This window comes from Raphanus sativus, chromosome 5 (genome assembly GCF_000801105.2).
Source record: "Raphanus sativus cultivar WK10039 chromosome 5, ASM80110v3, whole genome shotgun sequence".
In the NCBI taxonomy this organism is placed as follows: Eukaryota; Viridiplantae; Streptophyta; class Magnoliopsida; order Brassicales; family Brassicaceae; genus Raphanus; species Raphanus sativus.
The window spans coordinates 1,562,563-1,580,935 of NC_079515.1; the positions used below are offsets into that span (position 1 = coordinate 1,562,563).

Here is an 18,373-nt window from a genome sequence, read left to right on the forward strand (position 1 = left end):
TCCACCCATTGAGATATGCAAATCTAAAAGTTTGAATTGACGTATATGACTAAAGTAACTTTTGTTCAGGAAAAAAAAATTGTTCAAAAAAATAAAAAAGACTAAAGTAACTTGGCTTGTTCTAAAAGATCTCTCTCTCTGACTTGACAATCCAAGACAACTTTGATGTTCTTTCAAGCAAGAGTGCAAAGCTGTACACTTTTTTTTGGGTGGATCTACAATCATAAGATTATGCAAAAAGACTCATGTCACGGGTCAATGTTAACAATAAACAGTTCCAATGTCAGGGTTCTAAACAACATTTCGTCAAAGACAACTTTCCAGTGGTTTAATGTTGAGCACTGTACTGGAAACTATTTAAAACAAACATTATTCAGATAGTTTTCTTAGATGCATGAACCACTTTGGAAGAGTTTTGTTTTTGTTGAACCAAGTGGGAACCTGTATCAAGACCATGTACAAACAAGATGATGGCATTAAAACTCTGAAACTTTTCAGCAGGCTTTGATGGATGGGCTAGAGAAGCGTCCAAAACAAGGGAAATAATTGAAATGTGAAAACATGAGGAAACCAATGACTTGCTGATTCACAAATTTCAGGAATCTTCAAGTACAAAACCATCTTTATCTACAGTCCTTGATAGTGGCATTGGACTTCTATACCTGCATAAACCGTGAATAGGCTGGATAGTGGCATTGGACTTTGCTAAGTTCTTCTATATAGAATGTCTGTAAAAGTATGGCGAGACACAAAATCCAAAGGCATGATATGTCTTTAAGGAGGATCAAATGCTTAATACAATTTAACCAAAAACAATATGGTTTTTGATAATCATCTTAGGAGTAAACAACCACTAGCTTCAGTAATGTTAGCTATAGTGTAGTCAACACCATCCATTCCAGTAAGTAACATTATGTTTGTTGCCTGTAAAACAAAACAGAGTATCTGGACAGTTAACATTGAGCCTTTACAAGTGTCATGTAGAAGATATGACATATGAAACTGATTATATAACGAAGATCAAGTTCTTCTGAAGATCTTACGAAACTGATCATATGATTAAATAAATTGACAAGAATCAACAGTTCCATTTTTTTAAAATCTTTTGTTAGCACTCAAGAAAAGCACAAAGAGAACTCTCAAAACTTCTTCTTCTCTACTCGTTCTTCCAAGCGTACAGAACCAACGAGAATCCAACACTCTGAGATTTAGAGCTCGTTGGGACCTGCGCCAACGACCAGGTCTTGTCGACAGGCTGACAAGTCCTAAACATAAACACTGCATGTCCTGGTGACGATGACGGCAGGCCAAAGAACCAACTATGAACATCCCAGAGAACTTCCACAGAGATCCTATCGTCGACAACCATCGTATCATTACCACGGAACTTCCAGTGAACCCGCTTCACCTTCATCAACGTCTTCCCATCAACACGAACAACGAGGCAAGGATCAGATACTCCTACACTCGTGTCACACTCGATCACAAGATCGTGTGTTCTGCCATCGTTCGAGAACTGAGCTTTCGTTTCAAACGTTCTTTTACCAAAGACATGCTCTCTCTTAGCAACAATCACAGCCCCACCGAGAGACGAAGCTGAATTAGTCTTTTTGAAAGCTTCTTTCCTCATATCACCGAGAAGAAGAGCCATCTCTTTGTCCACAACCACGCACACGTAGAACCCTCCTAAGGGCTCAGGGCTGGATCCGAATCTAGCAGAGGAGAGATCCCAGAAGACATACGCCGCCTCGAGGTTCTTGGATCCTTTTCGTCTGGTGAATAGCCAGGGCTTGATCTCGACTTTACAGAGACTTGTGTTGCAAGAATCATCGACTTGGATGGTTACACAATGACCCATCAGACTTTTAGTCCATGTAACGGTGATCAAGCAAGTCTTGCCTCCTCGGATGCGGCAACGGTAGATGGAAACGACGAGATTCTGAGGTGTTTTGCCGGCGTTGGAGGATGGAGAAGAATCTGCAGTCTGAACGCCGTTTTCTCCGGAGCAAGATGGAAAGTCTCTCATTGTTTTCTTCTTACAGAACTTCAATGGGAACCGTGAGATGAATAGTTTTAACTGGAGCTGATGAGCTTCATCATATCAAAGAAAGAAAGGGAGACGCAGTTTAAAAAAAAAGTGCATAGAAATGAGAAAAAGTGAATAGATTTGAAATGGGTTTTCTCAAATGGATACAGTTTGTACAAGAAAGTTCATCGAACAAAGGAGGAATTAAAGAGAAAGCCTGAGAATTCGGGAGGGAGAGAGAGAGTGAGAGAGGGAGAATGAATGTGTGATTAGAGTCAATCAGACAGTAACAGACAAAAAGGAGACTGTGTTTCACTGTCGATTGATTACTTTATACGTTAAGTAATTAACGAACTTGCATTTATATTAGTACTAAATAGGAATTAGTTCCGCGAAAAAGATGTTTTGTCTCTATTCATATATTTAACTAAAAATGTTTATGCAAATTGACAAAACTATTTGACTTGTATCTAAAGCTATTTGTGCAATATATAATCAGAATTAAAGATCAACGCAGATACTGATATTCCAATGGAAAAGAAGTTTTTTTTTTTAAAACGAAAAAATGTTTGTTTCTTATACTAGGTTTGCGGTTCCAATGACTAGTTGTCGTGCATTTAATGCCCAAGCTGAGCCCATACATTTCTGCTCCATTGGGCTTTTACTAGTTACATTTTATAGGTATTCAAAGTTTAAATAAAGTAGTTGACGGATACGTTTACCAGAATAGGTGGTTTGGTATTGGCTATTTCCGGTATGACTGACTATTAGTCGGTTTGATTATTAAAAAAAAAAAGGAAATAGTTTATCCCACTGGCCACAGTTAGGCCACAGAGGCTATGCGGAGAGAAAAGGAGAGCACTTATCATCACCATCACAAAACCAGTTTGTTCATCTCTCGTCACTCCCTTTACTTCTTCTTTCTTCCTTTTTTATTTAACCGAATAAAAAAAAATTGCTCGTATCTCAGAGTTGATTATTCTCTATGGCTTCATCGATCGTTTTCGCTGCAACTCCAGCTACTGCTGGGTTCCTCTCCTCTGTTCCTCCTTGGAAGGCGCCTCGGAGATTTCATGTTAGGTCTTCTCTCGACGCAGACGTTTCCGACATGAGTGTTAACGGTAATAATAAAAAAAAAAAATTGAACCTTTTACTGTCTACTCTGCAGTAAAGTTGATTCCTTTGGATTTTTGGATTCTGGGTTAGTTGAATTGAGCCTTCCTTTTTTTTCTTCTTGAGACAATCCGAAAGTTTGGATTTTTATGCGAATTTTTAGGAATTGACATGTATCTAGTTCAGTAGTCTTTACCCTCATTTCACAAACAGTCCTGATTTTTGAAGAGGATGACAATTTAATTCTCACGACTGACTACTCAGTGGCTTTGGTTTAATAGATATGTTTATATGTTGATTCGTTTAGCGTCATTTTAGTTTATTTATTGGAAGTAATAGTGTCCGTTGAGGAAGCCAATCTCATCTCACACAACTCACTGAAACTCAAGTTTTTGATTTTTTTTTTTTTTTTGATGTTTCAATGCTTAAGGATTGAGTTTCTTTGTCGCGGTTATGATTTGGAGAATCAGTGATTTTTCAGTCTTTTTTTCTTACATTTTAAACGTTTTTGTTTATAAAATGCAGCTCCAAAGGGTCTGTTTCCTCCAGAGCCTGTACCTTACAAGGGACCGAAGCTGAAAGTAGCTATCATAGGAGCTGGACTTGCTGGCATGTCTACTGCTGTTGAGCTTCTTGATCAGGGTCACGAGGTGTTGTGTTTGTTGCATTTCTAACTCTCTTTTTTTTTACCTTTGATTTGGATATATAAATGTGTTATTGTTGCAGGTGGATATATATGATTCAAGGACTTTCATTGGTGGCAAAGTTGGTTCGTTTGTAGATAGACGAGGCAACCACATCGAGATGGGTCTACATGTCTTCTTCGGATGCTATAACAATCTCTTCCGCTTGATGAAAAAGGTTTTCTTTTTTTTCTTTACCAAATCAGTTTTGCTTTTGATGATTGAAACTCAATACTCATTATATGATGTTTTCTTTTTTGTGGCTTAGGTGGGAGCTGATAAGAACCTTCTTGTCAAAGACCACACTCATACATTTATAAACAAAGGCAGCGAAATTGGAGGTTCATTGTTCTTCTCTTACTTTACTCTCCTCTGTGATTTCTCAGCCTTACTGAGATGTGGTTTAACACATGTAGAGCTTGATTTTCGGTTTCCTGTTGGAGCTCCAATTCACGGTATCCGCGCCTTTTTAGTCACAAATCAACTCAAGGTATAATAATAAGTTACACTTCTCAGTTCATTTCTGTTCATAGCTAACTATCGCCTTATTCTTGTTTTGGCCGACCAGCCATATGACAAGCTGAGGAACTCACTAGCTCTTGCATTGAGCCCTGTCGTTAAAGCTCTTGTTAACCCTGATGGAGCAATGCAAGACATTCGCAACCTAGACAGCGTAAAACAATGATAGATATAGCCTCTGTTTAGTACTATTTTCATTTCTCTAAACTTTATGAGATACTTTTTTTTTGCAGATAAGTTTCTCGGATTGGTTCCTCTCTAAAGGTGGGACGAGGGCGAGTATCCAGAGAATGTGGGATCCTGTTGCGTATGCACTCGGTTTCATAGACTGCGATAACATGAGTGCAAGATGCATGCTTACCATATTCTCGTTATTCGCCACCAAAACAGAAGCTTCTTTGTTGCGTATGCTCAAGGGCTCCCCTGATGTTTACTTGAGTGGTCCTATCAAACAATACATCACAGATAGAGGTGGCAGGTGTGTGTCTATTATTATCTGTAACGGTGGATTCATCTCATAAGCTTATCCTGTATGTTTCTATCTTGTCTTCAAAAACAGAATCCATCTAAGGTGGGGTTGCAGGGAGATACTCTATGACAAATCAGCAGATGGAGAAACTTATGTCACAGGACTAGCAGTTTCCAAGGTTAGACTTTGCTCCTGACATCGGATATTAACAGTCTGCGAAGATGTCTGAATACAAGCTTTTGGTATTTTTCTTTCAGGCTACGGACAAGAAGGTTGTGAAAGCTGATGTGTATGTTGCAGCATGTGATGTACCGGGGATCAAAAGGTTACTTCCCAAAGAATGGCGAGAATCTCGTTTCTTCAACGATATATACGAACTAGAGGGAGTACCGGTCTGTACGGTGCAGCTCAGATACAATGGCTGGGTCACTGAGTTACAAGACATTGAACTTTCAAGGTTCCATTCTTCAAAAAAGTCTTATATGTAGTTTTGATTGGTTCTTGAAGGTACTTACCAGAGAGTCTTGTCTTTTGTATTGTTGTTTATAGGCAGTTGAAACGAGCGGTTGGTTTAGATAACCTTCTCTACACTCCTGATGCTGATTTCTCATGCTTTGCGGATCTTGCGCTCGCTTCGCCTGCTGATTATTACATTGAAGGACAAGGCTCTCTGCTTCAGTAAGAAACAATAATCCTTTTTCTTTACCAAATAGCTAGGAGGTTGAACAAGAACTATGTTTCTACAGGTGCGTTTTGACGCCAGGAGATCCGTACATGAGATTAACAAACGATAAGATCATAGAGAAAGTAGCAATGCAAGTATGTATATTCTCCAAACTCATGAGAAAACTTGTGACCAAATTGGATGTTTGTTGATTTCTCAAAATCCTTTTGTTCAGGTCACTGAGTTGTTTCCATCGTCGCGTGGTCTAGAAGTCACATGGTCATCAGTTGTCAAAATAGCTCAGTCTCTGTACCGTGAAGCACCAGGCAAAGATCCATTCAGACCTGATCAGAAGACTCCCGTAAAGAACTTCTTCCTCGCTGGTTCCTACACAAAGCAGGTAAACTTCTTTTCACATTTAAACATACTGTTCAGGCAGATACATACACAAACAAAGTCAATAAGTTATTATGTTTCTGGACTACTACTTGCAACAGGATTACATAGATAGTATGGAAGGAGCAACATTGGCAGGGAGACAAGCTTCGTCATACATCTGTGACGCCGGTGAAGAACTAGCTGAGCTAAACAAGAAGCTTTCTCCTTCAGATGAGCTAAGTCTTGTCTAATGATTGAATATGTAACCGTACAACAAGAAGAAACAATGTGTAGAAAACTCTTATAGTGTTCACAAGAGAAGACATTTTGTATTATTATTATCACAACACTCTCTTGAATTCAAAGATTCTTACATTATAACACACAAAGGATCAAACTTTCTTCAGCTTCAAGAAGCTTCCTCTTCGATAGCTTTCTTTGCAGTCACGAGATCTTCGTCAAGGAAGATATCCCAAAGACCATCCCAAGCGATGAAGAACTCAGTGTCTTCATGATACTTCACTCTATGAACGTCACCAGCCGGAGTGAACAGATAATCACCCTCAACGAGATCAGCTCTCTCCTTCTTACTCACATTCCACACACTCTTCTTCCCTTTAATAACCACAAGACCATGACCAAACGTGTGGTGGTGCGCCGGCTCCACACTCCCTGCTTTAAACCTCACGATCGCAGACGTCGCCGGAGTCTCCCTCACGATCTTCATCGATCCTCCAGGCATGATCTCCACCGGAGCGAACTCTCTGTTCTTCGCCAAGCAGCAGATCGCACAAGAAGCTGATTCCTGATCGCCGGCGGTTGGTTTTCCGATTTGACTCATCTCGGAGAGGGAGCTGTCGAGGAAGGAGGAGATCTCGGAGCTCCACGGCTCCGATCCGGAAGCGGGGCAGGGTGATTTGAACGGAGTTCCGATCCACGCGTCGAAGATCTCCGCCGCGGTTTCCGGCGAGGTTTTCGCGCCGGAGAGCGCGAGGACGTTGCAGTCGCTGATCGATCTGGCGTTCGCGGCGTCTTCGACGGTGAGACACGTGGCGGCGTAGACTCCCGGGAACTTGTTGGCGAACATCGCGACTCCGACGCCGGTCCCGCAGCAGACCAGGCCGCGGACTTCGGAGGAGGCGGAGGAGACGCGGCGGCCGACTTCGGATCCGGCGGAGTAGTAGGATGAGACGCCGGTGTCTTCGACGTCTATGCCGAGGGAGCGGATGTGGGACACCATCGCGTCCTTGAGACTCGCTCCGAACGCATCAGCTCCGGTTATGATTTTTAACGGTAGATCGGTGGCGGTGGAAGTAGCTCCGGCCATCCTCTGCTGAGAGCTTTGACGGTTACAGACTAGAGAGACTGAGCTTATCCACATTTAACTCCTGAAATTATTTATTCAAAAATGAGTGACATATTATATAATTTATCAACATTTCACCCCTGAATTTATTTATAAAAGAAAAAAGTTTCCAAGCTACACGACATTTACACTAATATGGTGGAAACCATCCGATGTATTAAAATGTGTTAATAACTACACGAAGTTTATGTTAATACATGCCACATGTACGAGGTTTATGTTAATATGGTGCCAACATCACAATCGGGTTAAATTGATCTAAATTTAAGTTAATGAGATCAATCCGTAATTTATTAAATTTAATAAATTTAATAATTTTTTCAAAAAACTGATTTATTAAGATTAAAAAAATCTTTTTTAGCAAAAAAAAAAGATTAATAAACCTAATTGATTTTATTAATGAACTTAATAAACTTAATAATTTATTGAATTTAATAAATTAACTAAAATTAATAATTAACTAATTTTATAAATTTAATAAATTTGTTAAACTTATAAAACTATTACACTTATCAAACTTAAAATTAATAAAACCAATAAATTTATATATTTTAATAAGTTAATTAAGTTTATTAAGTTAAGTTTTAAAATTTTATTAAGTTCAATAAATCATCAAGTTTATTATGTTTCTAAATTTATTAATTTTAATAAATTTATGAAGTTTAATTAATTTATTATGTTTAATAAATTATTAAGTTTATTATTTTATTAAGGTTAATAAATTTATTAAGTTTAATAAGTTTAATAATTTTAATAAATAATTAAGTTTATTAAGATTATTAATTTGATTAAGTTTTATAAATTATTAAATTTTTTTAAAAAATTATGTTTATTAAATTTATTTAATTTAATAAATTGTTAATTTTATTAATTTATTTAAGTTTAATAATTTTATTAATATGTTTAATAAGTTTAATCGTTTTAATAATTAAATTTATATATTTAATTTTCATAAATTATAAATTTTATAAATTTTATGTAATTTAGTTTAATAATTTTAGTAAGATTTATAAATTTATTAAATTTGTTAAGTTTAGTAAATTATTAATTTTAATTAATTTATTAAATTTAATAAATTTATTAAATTTAATAAATTACGGATTGACCTCATTAACTTAAATTTAGATCAATTTAATCCGACTGTGATGTTGGCACCATATTAACATAAATTTTGTACATGTGGTATGTATTAACATAAACTTCGTATAGTTATTAATATATTTTAATACATCGGATGGTTTCCACTATATTAGTGTAAACTTCGTGTAGCTTGGAAACTTTTTTTCCATTTATAATCGATACAAGACCCCCAAATCGTAGTGGAAAAAGGTACTTCAAACTAATAAAATAAACGTTTAAGGGTACGTTTTGTAGTATCCAAAACCTTTGGGGTGGTATTTTGGAAACTTTTTAATACAAATATATGCGGTGGAGAACTAGCGGTGTGTAGATAACTGCTGACGACGACCGTTATTATTAGAGAAAGAAAATGGCGGGAGTGGCTTCCCAGATATCTATCGGCTCATCTTCGTCGACCCTGAGGGTTTAGTGGGTTGAGTTGATTCCGTTTATCATCTACAAGATTTTACGATTCATTAGCTATGTTTGATTTGCAGAGAGTTGGTTATCGGCCGGCGAAATGCTTATCTGGATCGCCGGAGAAGAGAACGCCGGCTATCTTGAAGTGGGCTGTTGGCGGAGTCACTGAAGTGCTACGGCTGTTCTCCGTAGCTTCGTCTCCTTCCTCCATTCGTACAAATAAGGATAAGTAAGCTTTCAATTAAGGTTACTCTTTATTACCCTCTGCTCTCGTGTGTTTGGTCTGAAATTATCGATTGGAACTGGCTACAGATCAGATTCCGAGGTTACTGCCCGAGATGTTGATGACGTGATGGAGGTTTTGAGATCAGATTATGGAAATGCCTATTTCGTTACAGGTATGTGTGATTGATTCTCTGTTAATGGTAACTCAGAACACTAACTGGTGAAAGAAACTCATGTCTGAAATAATGGTAAACAGGAATCTTCACTGCTGAAATTTACTCGGATGATTGCATCTTCGAGGATCCGACGATCAGCTTCCAGGGTGAGGAAAATTACAGGACCCTCTTCATATTCTGTCTCTCTTCAATGTCAGTTAAATGATAAATTGTATCTGCTTGAACAAATGTAAGAGAAATAAAAGTGGTCTACTTTTGGGTTTTTGGCTTTTTGTAGGTACAGAGTTGTACGAACGCAACTTGAGATTACTGGTTCCGTTCCTCGAAGATGCATCCATTGAACTGCAAAATATGGACAAGGTATATAGCCTTTTGTTAGATCTTAGTCCCAATGTGTTGTATATAATACTCTCAATGTTCTTGAAATCGATTTAACACATTACAGAGTGAGTTGTCCCAAGGAAACTATATACGGGCGACGTGGAAGCTAAGGTATGCTGGCTGATTAAATAGAACTTGTGAATTGCAATTTGTATTAATAGTGTTAATGTCTCTTGGAACTATGTTTCAGAACTTACTTGAAACTTCCATGGAGACCATTGATATCGATCAAGGGAAGTACGGTCTATGAACTTGATAGAGACTTCAAAGTAAGAAAATATCCAAAACTTTTACAACCTTCCAATCTATCATAAGATTCTTTTTCTCTGAACATTTGTTTTTGTGTTCAAGATTGTGAAACATGTCGAGAGCTGGAATGTCTCAGCGGTTGAAGCAATCAGGCAGATATTCACCTTCAACTCTTTTACTTCGTAGCTGAGAGAGTCCAAACACTAGAGATTCATGTATTTGCTTATGGTCAGATAATGACTACTATCTCTTACTATATTTGTAAATATAAATTCACCAAATTTTACATTGGTGTAAAGTTGTGCGATGCTAAAATCTGTAGTTTGTGTCATGCGTGATACAAGTGTGTAGTTTCAAATGAAAATTCAATGGCTGATACACACTTATGGAAGAAGACATGATATTTTCTGATTTTCTTGAAATTTATATAGAGATCTATGTACATTACTATTAGTTCCTATATGAAAATGGTGCGGATATTCATTCACTGCCGATGAAACCATGCGATAGATAATCATGTTTGCGATAGGCTTTGTATTAAACAAACACATACGGTTGGCTTGATACTCGTGGCGCATGCACTGATTTTCCCAGCGTCAAGGATTGTTACTGTTTCTATACATGTTAATTTTCTTTCCACGCTCATGCATCAACAATATGTTTAGTTTTTATAATTGTTTACTTTCTACGGTAAGACAGAAAATTATAATGAAACACTTCAGAGATTTGTTGTTATCAACACATATCATCCTCTCTATGTTTTGGCCAACTCCACTTTTAGTTTGTTAATGAGACATATTTCGTTCAAACCAACACTTAGCTTTAGTTAATTTTATAACACAACTATAAGTTTTATTTTCTTAGAAAAAACTATATAATTCCTTAATTTTGTTCAAAGATTCTTTTCATGACCATTGAGTATATTAATTTACATGACTTTTAGAATATACAATGAAATAGAGAGTTTGATTTGAGTCCATGCTTCTAATGTTCTATTTTTATATTGGATATATTATTCTTTTGTTTTCACACTTGAGACTTGATTATTAGATTTTTATTATGTGAAGTTTTGCGTTTTCTAGTTTAAGAGTTATAAGATATATCACCAAATATACAGAAAAAAATACATTTAGAGGAAAACACGCGCATAACTGGTTGAGTGAGATTAAAACACACAAGGAAAGAAATCAAATTAAAATAATGTATCCGTAACCAGCTGATGATAAGAAAATCAATCATAATTTTCATGGTTATTATATATTAGTTGTACGTTATATCAGCTAATCTATTATTTATCTCACAGTTTATAAAGAGTATCAATGATGTATAAACTACGGAGATTAGACGAATAGTTGGGTCCATATGCATAGTTAGTTTAATGTTAAGTGAAAACGAGGCAGATACTGTCAGTCTCTTACAAAAACAATTTTGTTGTATTAATTAGTAACTAATTCAGGTTAGGCGTTGTGAACTTGTGATTGCTTTTGGGATTACCTTACTAGTTATTTCCGTACGGACACACATGGAATCACCTGCCAGGTTAAGTAATCAAACAAGGTCCAACTAATCATTAATATTTATATTAGCTACTCCAAATAAAGGTAATAACATTATTTTTATCGGTTATTATATTCTAATAGAAATTAGTAATTGATATTTGCAATCAACAAAGAAAAGTCGATCTGTATAATTCTTAAAAAATTAATAGCAATCACAAACTAAACTTTATGATAAAGTTTAATGCTGTGAGGAAAAGGCCAAATGGATAAGACTTGTGGTTGGTCTAATTCATTATCACAACCAAGCCTTATTTGCTTTTCTTCCTTTTTCATTTTAAAAGGCTCTGATGATCGTGCATGTCTTTGTATTCACCCACATGCACATGTGTGTTCTTCATCTAAAATTATAGATAGCCAGCCCCCCCGATTGATCTTTTTTGGTTTATTAAATAGATACTGTTGTTTTTGTTAATGAATAAAGTGCCACATCGGTAGTTGGAGAAATAGTTAAGTAATATATAAAGGGTTAGGGTCAATCCACTAATTGCCAATTTGTTTTAAGTTGGAAGTCAACAATTAACCCGAATCTAACATGGTATCAGAGCAGTCGATCCTTGTGGATCAAAGTTAAATTAAAAAAGAGCCACTCGATGTTGGACCACTCCGTGGATGGTATTCCTACAGTTGTTCACGCATGTGCGTGAGAGGGAGTGTTAATGAATAAAGTCCCACATCGATAGTTGGAGAAATAGTTAAGTAATATATAAAAGGTTATGGTCAATCCACTAATTGCCAATTGGTTTTAAGTTGGAAGTCTACAATTAACCCAAATCTAACAGTTTTTGGTGGAAGGATGTAAAAACAATGATCAAATGCATGCTTTATGATTCGACGTTCAAAATATGATACATAGACTGTTCATTCATGTTTTGAGTGATATTGCTGTGATGTAGTTGATGGCGTGTTTGCTATGATATGACTATATTTCTTTGACACGATTTTGTACCGTTTATTTCTAATTTTCTAGGCATGATAGATAATATGTACATATGGTCAGCATATTATCACTAATTTATGTTTTAGTTGCTAAAATTAATCACTAATATATTAAGTTCAAAATAGTACAGATATAATCTAATATGAATTTTGGACAAAACTATAAATAAGTCTGAATTTAGTTTCATCATTATTGCTCAATGTACTATTTATATATGAATTGATGTATGGTCAAGGATAGTGCGTGATAACGCAAGCAACTAAACACGTGGCCAAACTAGCCTTTGTTGCCTCCTCTGGAACATCCAGTGGACATGCTAATGTATTATCTCGCTGTCTCCAATCCCATTTTAGGTTTTAGTTTGATCTTCTTTTTTCTAAGCTTCTTATGGTGCATTAGTAGTTGTATGGCACCGTTGTTTGATATACACTATGTTTGTTTCAGTTTACTTTTTTTTTCTTAATGCAAGTGTTACAACTTAGAACCACTGCATGTAAAGTAAGGGATACTTAAAGTATGGATGGTGGATCTGGTTCAGATATATTACGTTACAGTCTTAAAATGGAATCCGATTCAAACTTGACCCAAACACTCATCACCGTTTTGAAATAATTAAAATTTCGTAAAATATAAGCGTTACGTAAACCTAAAATAATACATAAAATTAATTCATTTATTCCAGTTGCTTCCGAATTAAGAACGCAAAACAAATTAGCAAAAACAATATAGAACTAATTCACTTGATATACTATATGTATTTGGGATACCATTCCCCCACCACCGAACGTTGTAATCATACAACAATTATCATTTCATTTATATTTAATAACTATAGTAGAAATTGATGACATGTAAGCCATACATAAACAATACAATTTCAATCCGTCTGTAGTAACAATTTTCTTTTGTTCGTAGATAAAATTTTAAAGTCAGCTAGATTTAAACTTTACAAAAAGTAAGTAAAATACCCCTGATTAATTTTTTAATTATCCACAGTACCCAAACTATAGAATGGTCAGCTAGATCTCTCTCCTACGTACTACAAATGACCGTATAAACCGTTGATAGTTGCTACTGTTGCGACTTCAATAACAGTTGACAAAAGTAAAAAAAAAAATATTTTATAACAAAAGATAAAACTGTTGATATTTTGTAGTATTAGTTTAACCCCCTTTGGACCACCGTTCCCGCAAGAAACGCACACACCGTCTTTTGTCTTTCTCTCTCACGAGGTGCTCGTAGTCCTCTGTAATAACCCACCAAAAAAAAGAAAAAAAAATCTTCCATTGAACTATTGAAGAAAGCTTGGCCTGTCTGTCTGTCTTCTAAACTCAAATCCCTTTCTCTCACTATAGAGTATTTATTGTAATAATGAGAGTAAATACAGAAACTGTTCTTATCTACATGAGTTTCACATCTTCTCTGTTCAACTATTTCTGTCTGAAGAACAAGATGATTATGACCAAAGTTCTATAAGAATAAACTCAAACCCACCCATATATATTATTGGTAGATCTATTCATTTATAAACTTTTTGGATTTTTTCTTTTTCTTCTTCTTCTTCTTTCTTATTTCTGATTGGGAGATAAGAGAGATGAACAATCTGATGAGTTATCTAGAACCAGATTACTCTGAGTTTGTTGAAGTTGATCCTACTGGGAGATATGGAAGAGTAAGCTTAATTTTCCTCTCAATCAACCAGTATCTCAGTTAGTTTCATTTCTATCTTTGTTGTTGACTTTAAAATGTTTATTGTTTTTGCAGTATAATGAAGTTCTGGGTAAAGGAGCTTCTAAGACTGTGTAAGTTAATCAATTCTCTCTTTTCTTTTTTCCTGACAAATGTTTTTCTGGATCTGGTGATGGATTTATTAACCATCTGCTGTTGTTCATTGGTCAGACCAATTAAGAGATCCACAAAAGGAAACTTTCCTATTGTGGGAAATAGCTTTATTTGATCAATAAACACATAACAGGTTAAATGTTATTTTCTCTTCTTTTTGATTTTGTAGGTACAGAGCATTTGATGAATACGAAGGCATCGAAGTAGCATGGAACCAAGTCAAGCTCTACGACTTCTTACAAAGCCCTGAAGACCTCGAGAGGCTTTACTGCGAGATCCACCTCCTCAAGACTCTTAAACACAAGAACATTATGAAGTTCTACACCTCTTGGGTCGATACCTCTAACCGTAACATCAATTTCGTAACTGAATTGTTCACTTCCGGCACCTTAAGACAGTAAGCTTCTTCTCTCTCTCTTTTTTGATTGGCTATTGCATGATTTTCTGAGAGGTTTTGGTAATGGATCCCAGGTATAGACTGAGGCATAAGAGAGTGAACATAAGAGCGGTGAAGAATTGGTGCAGACAAATCTTGAGAGGGTTGCATTATCTACATAACCATGACCCTCCTATAATCCACAGGGATCTCAAATGTGACAACATTTTCGTTAACGGCAATCAAGGAGAGGTCAAGATTGGAGATCTTGGCCTCGCCGCCATTTTAAGAAAGTCCCACGCTGCTCATTGCGTAGGTATGTATACACAACAAACCCCTACATACTTTCCTTCCGAGTTGTTTCACGTTCTGATTGTGTATGTTTTACTAGGGACACCTGAGTTCATGGCTCCTGAAGTCTACGAAGAAGCCTACAACGAACTAGTTGATATATACTCTTTTGGTATGTGCATTCTAGAAATGGTAACGTTTGATTACCCTTACAGCGAATGCACACACCCTGCTCAGATCTACAAGAAAGTTATGTCGGTGAGTGAGACTTTTCATTCTCTTTCTGTTTCCAAAAATAAGAGTGAATGTATTGTAGCTAAAAAAAATGTTCGGTTTCAGGGGAAGAAGCCAGACGCATTGTACATGGTGAAAGACCCTGAGGTTAAGTACTTCATTGAGAAATGCTTGGCCACTGTTTCTCTTAGAGTCTCTGCTCGTGAGTTGCTAGATGATCCTTTCTTTCGAATAGACGATGGTGAGTTTGATCTGAGATCAGTTGATATGGATTATCCGGTGGCGCAGCCGCCGCTACTTAGACAGCCTCATCATCTTGCTGACTACTACAATTACCCGTCGAATAGTAGCTCTTTGAATCGTCAGTATTCAAATGGTTACCACGAGTATCAGAACAGATGGGGGTATAATAATCCTGGTGAAACAGAGGAGACTCATGGAATCGAGCTCTTTGAGTGTAGAAATGAAGAAGACAAGAGCTCTGGTAATGTTGATATCAGTATCAAAGGGAAGAGAAGAGATGATGGTGGCTTGTTCTTGCGTTTTAGAATCACCGACAAAGAAGGTACCAACATTCACTTTACCAAGAGGTCATTAGTTCAATGGCCATTGTGTTAGAAGTCCTTAGTTCAAGTGACCGCTGGAACGAAACTAATATTAGATAATGAGACGAAACTAATATTACATACTATATTAGGGCTTCGGCTCCGAACCTCTTTGTATTAAAAAAAAAAAAACAGTCACTTTGTTGCATAACCTAAAGAACAAGAATGTAAAGAAAGGTTTTATTTCTTTGCAGGGCGTGTCCGGAACATTTACTTTCCATTTGACATCGAGACAGACACGGCACTGAGCGTTGCGACGGAGATGGTAGCTGAGCTAGATATGGACGATCACGGAGTCACAAAGATAGCCAACATGATTGACGGTGAGATATCTAGGCTTGTACCTAGTTGGAGACCAGGCCCGGAGTTTGAAGAATCTCTTGCCGCCGCTGCTGCAGCGGCGGCGGCTGCAAATGCGAACATTTGCAGCAACTGCGTATCGAACCGGACTTCGATGGGTTCGGTGATGGATTTCTTGAGGACAAACCCTGGAGCGAACGTTGCACAGTGTTGTAGAAACGGGTGTGGGGAGACTCATGGACGGTTTGAAGAGATCACGATAAGAGAGACCGAGGTTAGGCTTCGAGAGATATGGAAGCTGCAGCAACAGCAGGAGAGTCGAGAGCTTAGCTCGATAGACTCGGGGCAAAACCATTCAGAAGAGGAAGAGGAGGAAGAAGAAGTGTACGAGGACCCTGAAATCACGTTTTCTTGCGAGGCAAGTAACGGGATAAACCATCTAACCGGTTCTGGTTCGTTCTCGTTTTTACCGTCTCTGTACTGTGATGAGGTAGAGAAAAGCGAAAGTCAGGTCCAACAAGAGTTAAGATGGCTTAAAGCTAAGTGTCATATGGATATAAGAGAGATGCAGGATGATCAGTTAAAGTCCCGTTGGTCTGAATCAGGAGAAGAGGGTCTGTATTTGAAAGATGGACTCTCCAGTTCGGTTTCTGGTCTGTATTTGAAAGATGGACTCTCCGGTTCGGTTTCGGGTTTGGGAAGAGGAGATGAAGATGAGGTGAAAGAGAAGGTCTTTAGAGAAAGATTAGTACCGAAGTGTCTTAAAAGTTAAAAGGACAACTTCTCTTCCTGTTGATGCCATTGAAGCTTGGTGGTTTCTTCATGTATACATATTGTTTGGTATTCTTTTGGGGTTAATATTCTTACAATAACACCATTCCAGAATTTAGTTTGTGAATGCATAAAAATGCAATAAGATTTTAAGAATTATTATGGATAAAATTCATATATAGCAAGTTGTTTATAATAAATTTTTAGCACTAACATAAATCTGTTATCAAATTACAAAATTTGCTATTTTCTTAGAAACTCAACAATAGTGTTGTAATGATTTAGTCCCTCAACATTTTGTTTGCAAGTTTCCATTTATAATGCATGTGGGGAAGGCGGGAACGTTTTCAATGTGAACGTTTTCAAATGTGGGTTCATTCACATGCGTTGGTATTTTTCACTTCAATAAAATTAAAATTATACATATAATATGATTGTAGTGTGACATAAATGGTTGAACGTTTTCAATAAGACTGTTTTTGTTCATATCTACACTAGAATACGATTCTCCAAATTAAGTTCTACGTCTGGTTTGAACTTTCATTAGTAACTCCCAAGCTCTATGACAAAAATATTATAATCAATCAATTTTTGTAGATATTCCGTAGATACAAATAAATTTAAAAAGAAAAATATAACAACACACGCATCAATTATTTTACAATCGCATATGACACTCATGTGGTAAGCTCCATACCATAAGTCTCTTCTACTAAAAAAATATGAACCTCATCAGACCATACATATCTTGCAGATCTAAGATATAGGTAGACGATGAACCCTTCTATGATATGTTAGGTGATCATTGTGATCGTTATAATTATTGTTCAATTATTTTACGTAAGTTGGTGGTTTCTTATTACTTTACTATGCAATCACAACTCACAAGATACACAATGACCATTTTGATACAAAGCTCATAGTTAGCTTTATTAGTAAAAGAATAATAATATTTTTGATTAGTTACTTAGATCAACAAAAAAACACATCTCAAACATGAAGATGATGCCTTGTCCAAATTCAAAGTATGAAATTTTAAATTTAGTTTTATAAAATTCAATGGGGGAACAAAAGACTATGAAAGATGGTAGGGACATGATATGAAGAATCGAACTAGGTTGACCCTATCAATTGAAGATAGTAATAATTGATCTTAAAAGAAACCTTACGAAGCAAAATCTTAAATTATCGTTTATTGATGGCATGTGGTATTTGAATATGTACAGATCAAACGTACTCTTTTCGTACCCAACCCACTTCAGTGCCAACCATTCTTCTCGTATCTTCCTCTTCCACTTATGTCTGTCGGTCCTTAAATTTAAATTTGTGGTCGATTTAGCTTTTGCGGTGTAACGCCAACTCATCTAAACATTCCTGCGTGTGTGTGGCTAATAAATCGAACAAAATTAGTTATTAGTTCTTATCTGTATAAATAGTTAATTACTATTTTTACCAAATGTTTTTAAGAAGTTATAGCATCAGAGAATTCTACTCTTGGAAATCACAAAATACATAAATTCGATTTGTTTCAATAGTTTATACTACTATTAATGTTCCCTTTTTTTTTGTAAAAGAAAGAATTAAACTCAGATCTACAATCTATAACAGATCTTTTTTGGGTATTTATACAGATGTAACTTCACAGCCGTGTGACCAATTAAAATTGAACC

At 36.3% G+C, this 18,373-nt stretch overlaps 5 protein-coding genes across 6 annotated transcripts; 3 read left to right on the plus strand and 2 right to left on the minus strand.

The window, feature by feature from the left end:
* Nucleotides 1–900: 900 nt before the first annotated feature.
* On the minus strand, nt 901–2,278 carry LOC108860260 (uncharacterized). The gene has a single exon (XM_018634158.2). The coding sequence runs from the start codon at nt 2,024–2,026 to the stop codon at nt 1,157–1,159; it is 870 nt and encodes a 289-aa protein (XP_018489660.2). The 5' UTR covers nt 2,027–2,278; the 3' UTR covers nt 901–1,156.
* A 492-nt stretch (nt 2,279–2,770) lies between these two features.
* Nucleotides 2,771–6,199, plus strand: LOC108863436 (zeta-carotene desaturase, chloroplastic/chromoplastic). Its single transcript, XM_018637858.2, has 14 exons — nt 2,771–2,911; nt 2,997–3,147; nt 3,665–3,789; nt 3,866–4,000; nt 4,091–4,163; nt 4,239–4,312; nt 4,391–4,495; nt 4,575–4,819; nt 4,901–4,988; nt 5,068–5,267; nt 5,360–5,488; nt 5,557–5,629; nt 5,710–5,874; nt 5,972–6,199. The coding sequence occupies exons 2-14, from the start codon at nt 3,012–3,014 to the stop codon at nt 6,101–6,103; spliced, it is 1,680 nt and encodes a 559-aa protein (XP_018493360.2). The 5' UTR covers nt 2,771–2,911; nt 2,997–3,011; the 3' UTR covers nt 6,104–6,199.
* LOC108863437 (DNA damage-repair/toleration protein DRT102) lies at nt 6,142–7,258 on the minus strand. The gene has a single exon (XM_018637859.2). It carries the CDS (start codon nt 7,231–7,233, stop codon nt 6,262–6,264), a length of 972 nt encoding a protein of 323 aa, XP_018493361.1. The 5' UTR covers nt 7,234–7,258; the 3' UTR covers nt 6,142–6,261.
* A 1,316-nt stretch (nt 7,259–8,574) lies between these two features.
* On the plus strand, nt 8,575–10,201 carry LOC108860052 (uncharacterized). Its single transcript, XM_018633959.2, has 8 exons — nt 8,575–8,761; nt 8,835–8,986; nt 9,070–9,155; nt 9,239–9,304; nt 9,436–9,518; nt 9,604–9,650; nt 9,730–9,808; nt 9,891–10,201. The coding sequence occupies exons 1-8, from the start codon at nt 8,708–8,710 to the stop codon at nt 9,972–9,974; spliced, it is 651 nt and encodes a 216-aa protein (XP_018489461.1). The 5' UTR covers nt 8,575–8,707; the 3' UTR covers nt 9,975–10,201.
* A 3,267-nt stretch (nt 10,202–13,468) lies between these two features.
* On the plus strand, nt 13,469–16,922 carry LOC108862438 (serine/threonine-protein kinase WNK1). Of its 2 annotated transcripts, XM_056986065.1 has the most exons (7): nt 13,470–13,956; nt 14,049–14,086; nt 14,296–14,523; nt 14,598–14,818; nt 14,894–15,051; nt 15,133–15,592; nt 15,827–16,922. In XM_056986065.1, the coding sequence occupies exons 1-7, from the start codon at nt 13,879–13,881 to the stop codon at nt 16,702–16,704; spliced, it is 2,061 nt and encodes a 686-aa protein (XP_056842045.1). In that variant the 5' UTR covers nt 13,470–13,878; the 3' UTR covers nt 16,705–16,922. The 2 variants fall into 2 exon arrangements, with proteins under 2 accessions (XP_056842044.1, XP_056842045.1); XM_056986064.1 differs by having other exon boundaries at nt 13,469–13,956; nt 14,598–15,051.
* Nucleotides 16,923–18,373: the final 1,451 nt, after the last annotated feature.

Bases quoted from the DNA above. Each gene is read 5' to 3' on its own strand.
- LOC108860260 (XM_018634158.2), bottom strand. From the start codon at position 2,026: ATGAGAGACTTTCCATCTTGCTCCGGAGAAAACGGCGTTCAGACTGCA.
- LOC108863436 (XM_018637858.2), top strand. From the start codon at position 3,012: ATGGCTTCATCGATCGTTTTCGCTGCAACTCCAGCTACTGCTGGGTTC. The intron at 4,989-5,067 runs GTTAGACTTTGC...TTTTTCTTTCAG, and splicing joins CAGGACTAGCAGTTTCCAAG to GCTACGGACAAGAAGGTTGT. The intron at 5,489-5,556 runs GTAAGAAACAAT...ATGTTTCTACAG, and splicing joins GGACAAGGCTCTCTGCTTCA to GTGCGTTTTGACGCCAGGAG.
- LOC108863437 (XM_018637859.2), bottom strand. From the start codon at position 7,233: ATGTGGATAAGCTCAGTCTCTCTAGTCTGTAACCGTCAAAGCTCTCAG.
- LOC108860052 (XM_018633959.2), top strand. From the start codon at position 8,708: ATGGCGGGAGTGGCTTCCCAGATATCTATCGGCTCATCTTCGTCGACC. The intron at 9,305-9,435 runs GTGAGGAAAATT...GGCTTTTTGTAG, and splicing joins TCCGACGATCAGCTTCCAGG to GTACAGAGTTGTACGAACGC. The intron at 9,651-9,729 runs GTATGCTGGCTG...ACTATGTTTCAG, and splicing joins CGGGCGACGTGGAAGCTAAG to AACTTACTTGAAACTTCCAT.
- LOC108862438 (XM_056986064.1), top strand. From the start codon at position 13,879: ATGAACAATCTGATGAGTTATCTAGAACCAGATTACTCTGAGTTTGTT. The intron at 13,957-14,048 runs GTAAGCTTAATT...TTGTTTTTGCAG, and splicing joins CTACTGGGAGATATGGAAGA to TATAATGAAGTTCTGGGTAA. The intron at 15,593-15,826 runs GTACCAACATTC...ATTTCTTTGCAG, and splicing joins TAGAATCACCGACAAAGAAG to GGCGTGTCCGGAACATTTAC.